The following is a 13,605-nucleotide window of genomic DNA, read 5'->3' as shown; positions in this document are numbered from 1 at the left end:
CCTCCTAGGGCAGGGTGTGGGACCCTGTGTCCGCTGGAGCCCAAGGCCACCAGGAAGTCACCCCAACTCACAGAACACACTGGCCCGGTGACACAGCACCCGCCCCTTCTCGGGGCAGTAGGCGGGGGGCGGCTCCTCCAGCGGCTTGTCGAACTGGCAGTAAGAGGGCAGCAGGACTGGGACCCACTGGGCCTCCACGGTCGAGATGCCTGGGCCAGGAGAGCAGGGCTGGGGTCGCAGTGGGCACTGCTGCCAGGAGGGTCCCGTGTGTTCTCCCCCCAGGGGCCCGGTGACACAGCTCACCAGGGCCACATGGGTCAGGCGAGGGGCTGGCCACCAGCTCTGCTACCTTTCATGTACATCTTGGTGGTCTCCACAATTTCCTGGTAGACAACAAACTCGGGGAGCTCTCTGAAAAGGACGGAACTGGGGTGGATGAAGACGGGGTCATCGAGGAGAGGCGTCTGCAGAGAGAGACGGTGCGTGGGCGTGAGTCCAGGTGAGATGAACCCACGTGAGTTCAATGACACACTCAGCCAGAGAAGCAGGAGCCAGCATGCCATCAAATGAGGAGTGGACACGCCAACGTGGTGCATCTGTGTGACGGACAGTGTTCTGCCACAGAAAGACACTGATATGCGTTCTGACTCCTGCTACACTGTGGATGAACCTCGAAAACATGACGCTGAGGGGGGAAGCCAGATACAAGAGGCCACGTGCTGTATGATTCCATTTATGTGACACGTCCAGAACAGGTGAATCCACAGAGATGGAAAATGGATTCATGGGGTGGGGAGATCAGGAAAAAATGGAGAATGACTCCTAATGGGTACAGTTTCTTTTCGGGTCGATAAAAATGTTCTAAAATTGACTGTGGTGATGGTTATGTGACTCCGTGAATATACAAGAAACCACTGAACTGTACAGTATGTGGTTTATGTCTCAGTTAAGCTGTTGTAAAAATAAAGTTGGGGGTGAAGCTAACACCCAAAGAAAGATTGATTCCACTGTACACCCCACCCTGTTCCTCAGTGGAAACTTTCCTGGAGGCCGCGGGACCTGCGACCGAGGAGGACAGGCCCACCCAGACCCCCAAGGGTTCCCCTGGCTGCCCCTTGCCAGGTGACCTGACGACGCCCAGGCTGGCAGGATGAGATAGACGGAGGACAGGGAGGGCAGGGGGGAGGGGGAGCCTGGGCGCAGAGCCTGCCACGTGGCCTGCCCCCAGCCGGCGCCCAACCTTGTAGGCGTTCCTCCACTTGTCGTCCAACAGATCCTCGCTCTGGACCCTGCGGGCCAGGTGGTCACCCAGGCCGGCCGTCACGATCTGCCGCAGGTAGGTCACCTGGCTCTCGGAAGGCGGCTGCATCTTGGGGTCCACAAAGAGCCCGGCCTCAGGGCACACGGCATTGACTGGGGGGAGAGCCAGGTGTGAGGACAGAGGCGGCCTAGGGCCGGCTCTGCCCTGACCTTCTGGAAGGCTCCACACCACTTAACACGGAGCTCTGGCCTCAGTCACCTGCTTCTCTTGGCCCCTGTCTACTGAGGCTGCGGGGGGGGCTTCAGGACAGAACTAGCTGCCCGCCCCACACCCACGTCCTCCTCTTCCTGAGGACAAAACCCCAATTCCTCTGGGGGCGGCAGAGTGTGCTGCTACGAGAGAACCTGCCGGACCTGCCCTGGCCTCCCCAGCAGCCTCAGCAAAGGGAGCCCACCTGCCCGCCCATAAGATGAGTGGGATGTCCTCCCTGAGCGTGTACGACAGGGCAGAGGCCACGTCTCCTCTTGAGTGGCCCTGGGTGCCGCTGAGGGGGAAGTCACCCTTGCTGCGTGAACCCGGGGCGAGACCGCATCCTTCCGCACCAGAGAAGGAGAGGATCTGAAGCTCTGGGGACATCTTGGATCGGGGAGTGGGGAGAGGACCCAGGTCCTTGGGCCCTGCTGCTCAGGCGGGGAGGTGGCAGAGAGAAGACGAGAGGGGCAGGGAAGGAAGGCCGGGAAAATGGATTTCTTTGTTCTGAGGTTTGCAACGTAAACCTCTGTTTTCCCTACAAAACCTTCCATGAGAAGTACATTGTCTAAAAACAGAGAAAAGGAAAGACATAAGAAGGAAGGAGGCACCCGGGACAGGACACGGGAGCCCCCGCCTCCCAGGCCTGGCCCTGGCATCTCCGCCAGCTCCGACCACGAGCAGGCAGACAGTGGGCACTGAATCGCCAGCTGCTCCCCGATCCCAACAAGGGCCCCTCCACAGCAGGAGAAACAAACCAGGGCCGGCCCTGCTCACGAGTGTGGACCCCAGGATGAGGCCCGCGGCCGAGGCAGCTGGGCAGGAGGTGGCGCAGAGCCAGTCCAGGCCAGAGCCGGGGACAGAGAGTGACGAGAGGGATGTCACCAAGGAAGAGACAAGACCAACAGATAACCCGATGGGCGAGCACGCGCATGTCACCACTCTGCTTGTGCGCGTGTCCTCGAAGGACCACAAAGCACCAAGTGCTGATTTGGGGTTACAAATAAATTTTAGCAAGCAGGTGAGTTCACAAATGTGGAATCTGTGAACAATAGGGATCAACTGTACAAGGATAACACTGCTCAGAACGAGTTTTAACATTAGAAAGGGCCAGCTCAGGTTCTCTGCTGGGTGCTGCCAAGGGACGGGAGGACCCAGGAGCGCCTGGAGGCTGGTGTGGGGCTGTACCTGCGGTGGTCAGCTGGCCCCGCAGGCGCCGGACCTCCATCATGGCCTTGTACCGCAGCCCGTTGGCCTCGCAGAACTGGGGTGAGCAGCCAGCAAACTCACAGGCTCCCACGGCACCTGTGGACAAGGGAGCACGTTTACTCGCTCGCTGCCCCAGCCCAGGCCCGCCTGAACCTCCCCTCCCCCTCCAGGGCCGGGGCACACACCCAGCAGCACCATCAGGTCCCCGAGTTTCAGAGAAGCGCCTTGCCCAGCCCAGATCCTCTTCACCTGGGCCACCCGGGCCCGCCTGCCCTTCAGCTTGGCCAGCTCCTCCTCGCTGGCGGCTGGTCTGCAGACACACACATATCACATGGGTTATTGCCGGGGCCGCCCCGGGGGCGGCAGGGGCAGCGTGCACAGTTGTCAATCAGGGCAGGCTCACAGGCGTGGGGACAGACAGAATGCATGGTGGCATCACTCATCAACACGACTCATGGCTTAAGCTCCAGCTCAAAATTCACCTTCACGGCCAACAAGGATAAAAACCCGCATGCCTCCTAACTCAGCAATTCTACATCTAGAGAGTGATATAAACAAATAATCCAACAAATGAGTAACAACACACATTGCTGCACTGCTTATAAATAACGAACAATCCTGAAAACCGCTATGCTACCCACCAAGTGTGGACCAGGTAAAGGAATTATTCTCATGGTTCCCAAACCTGAAAACAACAGCTGACACTTAGGCACGCATCAGGCACAGTGTGAAGTCCTTATTGGTATTAATTAACTTAACCCTAACAACTCAATTACTATTAACATCTCATCCCCATTTTCCAGATGGGGAAGATGAGGCACAGAGAGGTGAAGCTGCCTTCCCAAGGCCACACAGCTTGGAAGTGGCAGAGGGAGATTTGAACCCAGGCATCTGGCCGAGTCTGGGCCCTTAGCCATTATGCTACAGAGCCTTGACATCTGCAAAGCTCAGGGAGTTTTGTTAAAACAGAGTTCTGCAGAGATCAGAACACTGTCGGGCTCCGGGAGGATGGGGGGCTTGCACAGGCCACCCATGAGCCAGTTAACCCTGGAGGCTGGGCTCCAGGTCATCTCTCAGGCCGGGGGACCCTGAATGCCCAGACCACCAGCCCCACCTGTCCAGCTCCTCGAACAGCTCCCGGACTGTCATGGCAGCCACGATGGTGATGGCGTAGGAGAGGCAGCCGTGTTGCCTGCTTAGTGCTAGCATCTTGGCATAGCGGGGCGCCACGGGGAACGTGGCCATGGTCTTGCCCAGCTCGGTGATGGGGCAGCTCAGCCGGGACGTCTGCAGCTGCTTCACCCTGGAGGACGGAGGTCTGCGGTGGGGGGCGCTCCACAAGGAGGCTGGAGTGCCAGAGCTGAGAGGCCCGGGCGCTCAGGGCAGCTCAGGAGGGGGGAGAGGGGAGTGGCCGGGAGTAGGGCGGGAACTGGGCTCTCCCCGCCAACCCCTGCCGCCCCTGCCCTACCTCTCCGCTTTCCGGGGCGCCTGCAGGGCACCCAGCGCGATCAACAGCTCCTCGGCGGCAATGAGGGACTCCACGGAGGGAGGGGTGGGGAAGGGGAAGTTGATGACCTGGGACAAGGGAGACGAGGCAGGAGACAGGTGAATGCAGAGAAGCCAGCACGGTGACGGCAGAGGGAGCAAGGCCGGCCTGGCAGGCGGACGGGGCTCCTACCACTGTCCTCTGAGCACCCACACCAACCGGAACCAGGGGCCTGGACACCCAGAAAGGGGCCCGGGCGCGCTCACAGCCCACGTGCCAGGGAGCCCAAAGCCTCCCTCCTACACTGAGTCACATCGTCCACGCACTCAGAAGCACCAAGCGCCTAATGTGCGCCGGGGCTGCTCCTGGCGCTGGAGATGGAGAAAAGCACAAGACGAGGGCTCTCCTCCACTGAGCTTTCACTTAACCAAAAGGGGCCACAGACGACCAGCAAGGAAACACGTAAATAAATGGGAATAAGAGTGCCCAGACAGTAAAACGGTAAGGGCAGAGAGTGACCCTGCCCAGGGACGGTGGCACCTTGGAAAAAGTGCCCAACTGCAAACAAGAGTTACGTAAGTACGTGTGCACGAATGCTCACAGCAGCTGAGGGGAAACGCCCAAGCGTCCCTCAGCTGACGACAGATGAACAGATTGTGGTCCAGCCACACACTGGGATACGATTCAGCCACAAAAGGGAATGAGACTCTGACACACGCTACAGTGTGGATGAACCTTTAGAACTTTCTGCTAAGTGAAAGAAGCCAGACACAAAAGGAGAAATATTGTATGATTCCATTGATAGGAAATGTCCAAAATGGATAGCTCCATACAAACACAGCAGCCTCGTGGTTGCCAGGGACTAGGGGAGGAAGGAATGGGGAGTGACTGCCAATGGGTACCGGCTTTCTCTCTCTGCCTGCACCACCCCTCCTGGAGCAGGGGAGAGGTGGGCGACCCCGGACAAAGGGAATGTGAGGACGTTCCTCCCCCTCCGCCCAGAGGACTGAGTCAGAACATTCTGTGAGCCCCAAGGACACTGAAAGCCCTACACACAGTGGGTGGGCCCTCTGCACGGCTTCTGTTCCAGGCAGCTGTCCCCCGGTGTTCAAGGGGTGCAGCATGGCGGAAGGGGGGCTCCCGGGACATGGGAAGGCCCAGGCAGCTGGGCAAGCACCTCCGGGCTCAGCTCCTGGCTCCCTGTGCCGTGGGGAAGGGAGCCGGCCCATGAGGGGCTGGGGCCGCCCCACCAACCAGACCAGACACAGGTGTGCCGGGAGCTCAGTGGGCAGATGGCAGGGCTGGGGGCTGCAACGGACCTTTTCAATGTTGAGAGCTTTCATCTGAAGGATCAAGTCTTCAACGGGCCTCCGGGTGATTTCGGGAGGAGGAAACTGCTCAAAGTCACCAAAAACCGCAGACGAATAGAGCCTGGGTGGAGAGGAGCACCAACAATGGAAAATGTGGATAAAGAGAAAAGAAACTCAGCCAAGCTCCCCGGCACTGGATCTGCACTCGGCCACTCACTAGGCAAGGTGTCTACCCTCTTCCTGCCTCACTCTCCTCACCGGGGAAACGGGGCTAAACGAGCAGCTGCCCGTCAGGGCTGGTGAAAATGTTCTAGATACCACATCAGAGCGCTCGGAACAGCACCTGGCTCACAGCACTTGGTCAATTCTAAATACTGTTATTGCTTACTAGTTTCTCAACTTTCTTTTCTTGTAATTTAAAACAACACTGAAAAGAACAGCAGTAAAGCTATTAAAAATAACAGCACACAGACTAAAAGAAACATTTGCCAATGATACCTCCGATAGGGACCTAACATCCAGATTATATGAAGAACTCTTATAACTCAACAATAAAAAGACAAATAACTCCATCAAAAAATAAGCAAAAGATCCGACTACACATTTCTCCAAAAACATATACAAGTGGCCAATAAGCAAGTGAAAAGATTCTCAGTGTCACTAGCCACTAGGGAAATGCAAACCAAGACCGCAGTGAGATACCACTCCACACTTCCATTTTCAAAAAATGGAAAATAACAAGCGCTGGCAAGGACGTGGAGAAATCAGAACCTCCACACACTGCTGGTGGGAACGTAAAATGGTGTGGCCGCTGTGTTGCCATCCCACACAGCAATTCCACCCCTCAGTACAGACCCATGAGAAATGGAAACAGATATTCAGGCTAATACTTGGTCACGCATGTTCACAGCGGGACTACTCACGAGAGCCAAAATGTGGAAACAACCCAAATCACCAACAGATGAATGAATAAACAAATATGTTCCATTCACACAGTGGAATACAATTCAGCCACAAAAAGGAGTGAAGCACCGACACCTGCTACCACAGGGATGAACCGTGAACACATCACGCAAGGTCACAGAAGCCAGACACAAAGGCCACGTACTGCCTCAGGCCACTTACAGGAAATGTCCAAAACAGGCAAATCCATAGAGACACAGAGCAGACTGGTGGTTGCTAGGGGTTGCGGGGGCGGTGTGGGGAGAAACTGCCTGATGGGTGTGGGGTTTCTTTTAGGGTGACGAGAACGTTTGAAAATTGACTGTGGTGATGGCTGCACAACTCTGAATACACTAAAAACCATGGACTTGCCCACTTCAAAATGGTGAATTTTATGGTATGTGAATTACATCTCGATAAAGCTGTTACCAAAACAAAAACAAATCAGCTGAGAACAGTCTGCCTCCAGCTGTGGAGGGAAGAATGCAAGAACCGAAAGCCAACAATGGCTTGCGGAGGACGCAGGGACAGTCCCCAGCGTCACCGAGCGCACCCGGGGAGCCCCACCTGTAGCAGTGGCCGGGCTCTGTCCTGCCCGCGCGGCCCGCCCGCTGGTCGGCTGAGGCCTGGGAGACCCAGGTGACGCGGAAGGAGGACACGCCGGTGACACGGTCGTAGTGCCGCTTCTTGACCTTTCCGCAGTCCACCACGTACTTGATGCCCGGGATGGTGAGGGACGTCTCGGCCACGTTGGTGGCCACGACGCACAGCCGTGTCCCCTCTGGGGGAGGTTTGAAGACCTAGGGTTGGGTGGGGGAGGGGCAGCAAGAAAATACCAGAATCAGGAAACTCGTGGGACAGAGGTGGGGGGCAAAGCCAGGAAATTTCTCTCGATCAGAGAGAAGTCAGCCAGGCTGGAGGGGCCGGGGAGGGGAAGAGGTCGACAAGTCCTCTCCTTTCTCTTTGCCTCCGGCCACAAGGCTCCTAAGCTAAACGCAGGGAAGCATTTCTATTCTCCAAGAACGAGACGCCAATACCCTCTCAAACATCTGGGGGTGCTGATGGGGCAAATGACTCAGGGCCTGACCTGGCCCCCTTCTTGACGCCCTTAGGAGATGCCCCCCGAGAGACGAGGTGGGCGCCCCCAGCCAGGCATCCGCCTGAGGCCCCGCGTTCCTACCTGTGCTTGCTTCTCCGGGGCCAGCAGAGAGTAGAGAGGGAGCACGTGGAGGGGCAAGGAGGCGTCTGGCTGCTCACCTGCAGGGTAAGCACACGCCCGCTGGCACCCCACAGACCCTGGCAAGAGCCAGCCTCAGGCAGCCAGCACCCGCGCCTGCTCTGCCGAGAGGTCCCTGCGCCAGCCCCACTGCCAGGGGCTCAACCCAGCACAGCAGGCAGACAGAGCCTGGGTGGATGTGAGAGGCTCCAGAAGGCTCTCCCGGCCCCACTGCCCTGCCCCAGGGCGGGAACGCCCACCACGCTGCCGAATCTCCTCAGAAGAGCCTGGCCACGGGCCCCACAGCTCGCTCTGGCGCCACTGCCGCGTGGCGTGTGTGGGGCCCCCTAGGGGCTTCATCCTGGCCCCACATCCCAGGGCCTACATTCACCCAACAGAGCTGAGCCTGGAGTGGCACCCCCATTACAACCAACACAATGATACTCAACAGCCTGCTCTGTGCCAGGCAGCTTTAGGAGCTCAGGAAACAACAGGGCACAAAGCAGCCGGAAACCCCAACCTCCTTGGAGTTCAACACCAGCGAGGAGCAAAGACGCTCCAGGTCACCTCGCTTGACTCGGAGCCCCACCAGGGTGGGACACACAAGTCTGGGCTACAACAGGGCCTGGCACGGCAGGGGCTCCAGACACTTGCTGAGCGAATGAACAGAATGAGCGGATGCCCTGCTGAGGTCACACCTCCGTCTGCTCCATCGTCTCTGTCGTCTCCCAGGTCCAGGTCAAGGTCGGAGCCCAGGGCCGCCTCCTCGTCGTCCATTTCCGCTGCCCTGTCCTCGTCGCCTTCACCCGCGGGCAACACCGAGTAACTGTCCAAACTGATGTGGGGCAACGCCTACAGTAAACAGGACATCAGCTCACAATCCGTTCAAGTACGAGGCCCAGCCTCACCACCCTCGGGTCACGCCACCGTGGCAGGTCACGCAAGCTTTTTCTGCCTCACTTTCCTCATCTAAACAGGGCCCATCATCCTAGGACTTATCTCACAGGGCTGCTGTGAGCACCTTTAGCTAACACGTAAAGCACTCAGAAGGCTGCCTGGACACTGTAAACACAGCAGGAGGGTCAGTGACTGTAGTGACACTTGCCAACGGATCCACGGTGACATGGTGCAGACATCCTGGGGGTGAGCGCCCCCCACAGCCTGGCCTGCCCCTCAGCTCGCACCCGCCCCCGGTTGTTCAGCAACCACCAAGGGTCCCTCGCCCTTGTACCGCCTGCCCTCCCTGGCGATCCCTGCAGGCCCTGCTCAGGGCCTGGCCTTCTGGAAGCTTCCTCTCGGCCCACAGCACAGGGAACCTTGAATGTTTCAAATCACAGCCCCCCTGCAGCCTTTGGAGCAGCACCACCCAACAGAACTCCCTTCCACGATAGGAATGTTCTAGACCTGTGCTGTCTGATACGGTCACCAGCAGCCCCAGGAGGCCACTGAGCATCTGAAATACATCTAAGATGACCAAGGAACTGAATTTTAATTTTATTTCATTTTAATTAAATCTACATCTACACAAGCACACAGGGCCAGCGGCCGCCATACAGACAAGGCAGCTTCAGGGCCCCGAGCTGCCCCACGAGCCTCCACGTACCGCTGCCTGGGCCTTCTTCACCCTCGCCCTCGACTTCTTAAACTTTCGCACTTCTTCTACCGAATCTTTCTGATCTTCCTTTTCTGGGCAAAGATGAGCAAGTTAGGGAGCAGACATCTTGTGGCCAGGGCCCAGTTATCAGGGCTCTGCTCCTCACTGTCCAGGGGATGGTCACTGCCTCGGTGACCATTGATCGGGGGACAGGAGGGCAGGCAGCGGCGCCGACAGAGCGAGGCTCTGAAGCCACAGCTGACAGCCCCCAGCCGCTTGGGGTGAAGTGCTTCCCCGGGGAGTCGGGCTGCCAGGGTTACCTGGTGGCCTGGGTCTGGCGTGTGGGAAGGCTCTCCTCAGCCTGCGGCACAGGGCGTGTACCTCTGCCTGCCCCGTCAGGAACACCAGAATGCCGCCTGCAGAAGGAAGGAGGCCCCTCTGTTATCTGCTCACTCGTGAAGCAAACATTGTCTTAGCCACAATCATCTGCCAAGCCCTGCTCTGAGACCTGGGGCGCCAGGAAGAGCCAGTCACACAGGACTGCAGACATACAGGCAACGGGCAGTGCCTCCCAGACTGAGGGCACTGTGATGGGGAGTCAGATGGAGTTACCATACCACCCCGCAGTGCCACTCCTGGGCATGAGCCCAAACGAACGGGAAAGAGGGACGCAAACTCAAACCTGCAGACAGATGCTCACCACCTCCACTCACAACAGCCAAGAGGTGGACGCAACCCAGGCATCCACCAATGGATGAATGATAAGACGTGGTCTATCGATACAGACGAATATGATTCAGCCATTAAAAGGAATGAAGTACTGACACCGGCTACAACCTGGATGAACCCTGAAAACACGATGCTAAGTGACAGAAGACAGACACGGAAGGTCACTTACTATGTGATTCTATTTATATGAAATGTCCAGAATAGGTAAATCCACAGAGACAGAAAGTAGGCTGGTGGTTGCCAGGAGCTGGGGGGAGGGGGAATGGGGAGTTAGTGTTTAATGGATACAAAATTTCTCTTTGGCAAACAACCGGATCAAAAAATGGGCAAAGGATATGAACAGACATTTTTCCAAAGAAGATATACAAATGGCCAACAGGCACATGAAAAGATGTTCAACATCACTAATTATTAGGGAAATGCAAATCAAAACCACAACGAGGTATCACCTTACACCTGCCAGAATGGCTATAATCACCAAGACAAGAAATAGCATGTGTTGGAGTGGATGTGGAGAGAAGGGAACTCTCATTCACTGCTGGTGGGAATGTACACTGGTGCAGTCACTATGGAAAACAGTATGGAGATTCCTCAAAAAATTAAAAATAGAAATACCATATGATGCACCTATCCCACTACTGGATATTTATCCAAAGAACTTGGAATCGGGCTGCCCTCGTGGCTTAGCGGTTAAGTGCACGTGCTCCGCTGCTGGTGGCCCGGGTTCGGATCCCGGGCGCGCACCGACGCATCGCTTCTCTGGCCATGCTGAGGCCGCGTCCCACATACAGCAACTAGAAGGATGTGCAACTATGACATGCGACTATCTACTGGGGCTTTGGGGGAAAAATAAAAAAAAAACAAAAAAACAAAGAACTTGGAATCAATAACACAAAGAGACTTATGCACCCTATGTTCATTGCAACATTATTCACAGTAGACAAGAAGTTGAACCAACCCAAGTGCCCATCAACTGATGAATGGATCAAGATGATGTGGTATATACATACACAGGAATACTACTCAGCCATAAAAAAAAAAGACAAAATTGTGCCATGTGTGACAACATGGATAGACCTTGAGAATATTATGTTAAGCAAAGTAAGCCAGACAGCTAAAGACAAATACCATGTGATTTCACTCATATGTGGAAGATAAACAAACACATGGATAAGGAGAACATATTAGTGGTTACCAGAGGGGAAGGGGGCTGGGCAAAAGGGGTAAAGGGGGGCATATGTATGGCGATGGATAAACACTAGACTATTGGGGGTGAGCACGATGCAGTCTACACAGAAACTGATAAATAATAACGTATACCTGAAATTACACAATGTTATAAGCCAATATGACCTCAATAAATAATTTTTAAGAAAATTTCTGTTTGGCGTGATGAAAAAGTTCTGGAGATGGATGGTGGTGATGGTTACACAGCATTATGAATATACTAAATGCCACAGAATTACACATTTGAAAATGATTAGAATGATAAATTTTACCATCAAAAAAAAAAGCAAGTGACGATAAGTTGAAGCCCTGGAGTGGCTGTGGCTGCCCAGGGAAAGGGCGTCCGTCACGCAGGAATAGAAAAGGGCCCTGGCAGAACCCCGAGGAACAGCGCCACCTGAGGAGGAGGAGGAGGAAAAGGAGCCACAGACGACACGGAGAAAAGCCACAGCAGTGGGGCGACACCACACAGTGAGGAGGTGGGAGCCGTCTACACTGTCCACTGTCACCAAAAAACCAAGCAAGATCTTTTTATTTACAAGTGTCAAGAGAGCTGATGGTGACCTCAGGAACAAGTTCAGGTGAGGACGTGCAGACGCCACACTACGCCGGAGGAGCAAGTGAGAAACGGGGGCGGAGAACGTAGCGAGCTCTCAAGGAAGCTGGATGAGGGGGCAAGCAGGTCAGAGGTCAAGGGGGGTTTGCCCCACGATGACCTCTGAAAACGTTCAATGTGACAGTCGAAAGGGGCAGGTGGCGAGGAAGCAGATCGGGGAAGAGAAGACTGAGAACTAGAGGCCTGGAGAAGCCAGAGGGAAGCAGGGTGAGGCACGGGACACACGTCTCCCGTCCTGATGAGACCGAGGAGAGAGGGTGCAGGAGGCCTTGAGTTCTCGGGTTTGACATGAGGAAGCTGGAGGGTTCCTAGCCGACGGCCTCCTTCCCCTCTGCGAGGGAGGGGGTCTAAGAGCAGAGCGGCCAGCAGAGCGAGGAAGAGCCAACAAGGAACCAGAAGACCGCTGGGCATGGGGGGAGGCCCTTGAGTTCGCAGACACCAGTCCACACAGGCAGCGTGGGGGGCCCCTGAGCAGCGAAGTGAGGAATACTGGCCACACTCACGAGATGGAGACGACGGCGAAGAGCACACAGGAGTGGCCGAGGGGCAGATGCGGTGAAAGAGCAGGAGACGAGCCGGGAGCGGACGACATCCTGATGGGCAGACTCCCCACGCAGGGGAGGCCAGCTCCCCATTCTCCACTGCTCCCAGACCCGAGGCGACTCCAACGCGCTCTGCCTGAGCCCCCGCCTCGGCCTCACGCCCTGACACCCCCGCCATCCCCTCACCCACCAGCTCAGTCTCCCAGAGAGAGGATGTGAACCCCGAATCCCGAGATGCCTTAAGCAGACAAGCACAGACAAGCACAGGGCATCACGGAACAGGGATGCAGCCTCCTGGCAGGACACAGGCAGCCTTGGCGGGAAGCATCTCTACTGCTCTCTACGTCTTAGCATGGAGGAAGCAGGCCTCGGGCCCAGCTGCAGCAGACCCGAGTCTCTGCTAGCAGTCACCATGACTGTCTCGGCTGCTGCATTCTCCTTGTGTGGTTCTCTCTATTTCTGGTCAGGAAAGCTGGTTCCTATCGATACTATTTCCTTTTGACAGACATTTGTTCACCCAGAGAAGGTCAAGCCAATTTAAGTAACAACATTGGGTAAACAGCTGAGCAAGTGTCACGGACGTGGTGAAAACTTTGAGGGGATCAGGAGTGAACCCAGGTGGGCCGCGTCTGTTCACCTGTCCTGCGTTCGGGGGCACCTGTGCCAACTGGCACCTGCCCGGGCCCTGTGGACTGTTCTCATCCGAGTGGACGGAGGGCACACTCCACGCCCACTCTCACCCCACAGGGAGTCACCGAACCTCACAATCCTCTGGGCGGAATGCAGCAGGTGCTGTGGATACTCCAGAACCAGTGAGGAAACTGAGGCCCAGCCAGGACAGGGGACTACTCCGAGCCCCTCCGAGACGGGCCGAGAGCCCACACTGCCTGCACCCCGTGGGTCTGCAGGGGAAAGACCCGGCCTCTCTCCTCGCCAGGCCTCACCTGCGGGCAACATCCGGTGGATCTTGCAGACCTTCCGGAAGCACTCCCCACTGTAGTCTTCCAGCGGAGTCCGCTTGTTAAAGTGAACCGTCACCGGGAACTGCCGGGACTCGACCTGCCAAAGACCCCAAGGAGGCATCGTGGGGTGCGGGTGAGCGTTAGCCCAGGCTTGGTCCCTCCCTTTCCTCAACTTTCTGCACTGAAGGCCTCAGTCTGGCGCTCAGCTCTCTAGCACCTCTCCCACACTGTCAACCCTCCACGCGGCAGAGCGAGGTCTCTC

At 56.4% G+C, this 13,605-nt stretch overlaps 1 protein-coding gene across 1 annotated transcript in view; it reads right to left on the bottom strand.

The window, feature by feature from the left end:
• Nucleotides 1-13,605, bottom strand: part of DHX37 (DEAH-box helicase 37) — a 33,503-nt gene that overhangs the window by 3,760 nt on the left and 16,138 nt on the right. The window contains exons 10-23 of the mRNA XM_058531248.1: nucleotides 13,326-13,440; nucleotides 9,588-9,683; nucleotides 9,277-9,359; nucleotides 8,372-8,525; nucleotides 7,638-7,714; nucleotides 7,025-7,257; nucleotides 5,525-5,636; nucleotides 4,188-4,294; nucleotides 3,834-4,022; nucleotides 2,905-3,029; nucleotides 2,699-2,815; nucleotides 1,241-1,413; nucleotides 350-464; nucleotides 72-209 (exon numbers count right to left, since the gene is read on the bottom strand). Of these exons, the coding sequence (XP_058387231.1) occupies nucleotides 72-209; nucleotides 350-464; nucleotides 1,241-1,413; nucleotides 2,699-2,815; nucleotides 2,905-3,029; nucleotides 3,834-4,022; nucleotides 4,188-4,294; nucleotides 5,525-5,636; nucleotides 7,025-7,257; nucleotides 7,638-7,714; nucleotides 8,372-8,525; nucleotides 9,277-9,359; nucleotides 9,588-9,683; nucleotides 13,326-13,440 (1,834 nt within the window). The remainder of the gene's footprint in view (nucleotides 1-71; nucleotides 210-349; nucleotides 465-1,240; nucleotides 1,414-2,698; nucleotides 2,816-2,904; nucleotides 3,030-3,833; nucleotides 4,023-4,187; nucleotides 4,295-5,524; nucleotides 5,637-7,024; nucleotides 7,258-7,637; nucleotides 7,715-8,371; nucleotides 8,526-9,276; nucleotides 9,360-9,587; nucleotides 9,684-13,325; nucleotides 13,441-13,605) is intronic.

This window comes from Diceros bicornis, chromosome 35 (genome assembly GCF_020826845.1).
Source record: "Diceros bicornis minor isolate mBicDic1 chromosome 35, mDicBic1.mat.cur, whole genome shotgun sequence".
Taxonomy (NCBI): domain Eukaryota; kingdom Metazoa; phylum Chordata; class Mammalia; order Perissodactyla; family Rhinocerotidae; genus Diceros; species Diceros bicornis.
Note: the sequence above shows the minus strand (reverse complement) of the source record. Positions and strands in the feature narration are given on the sequence as shown.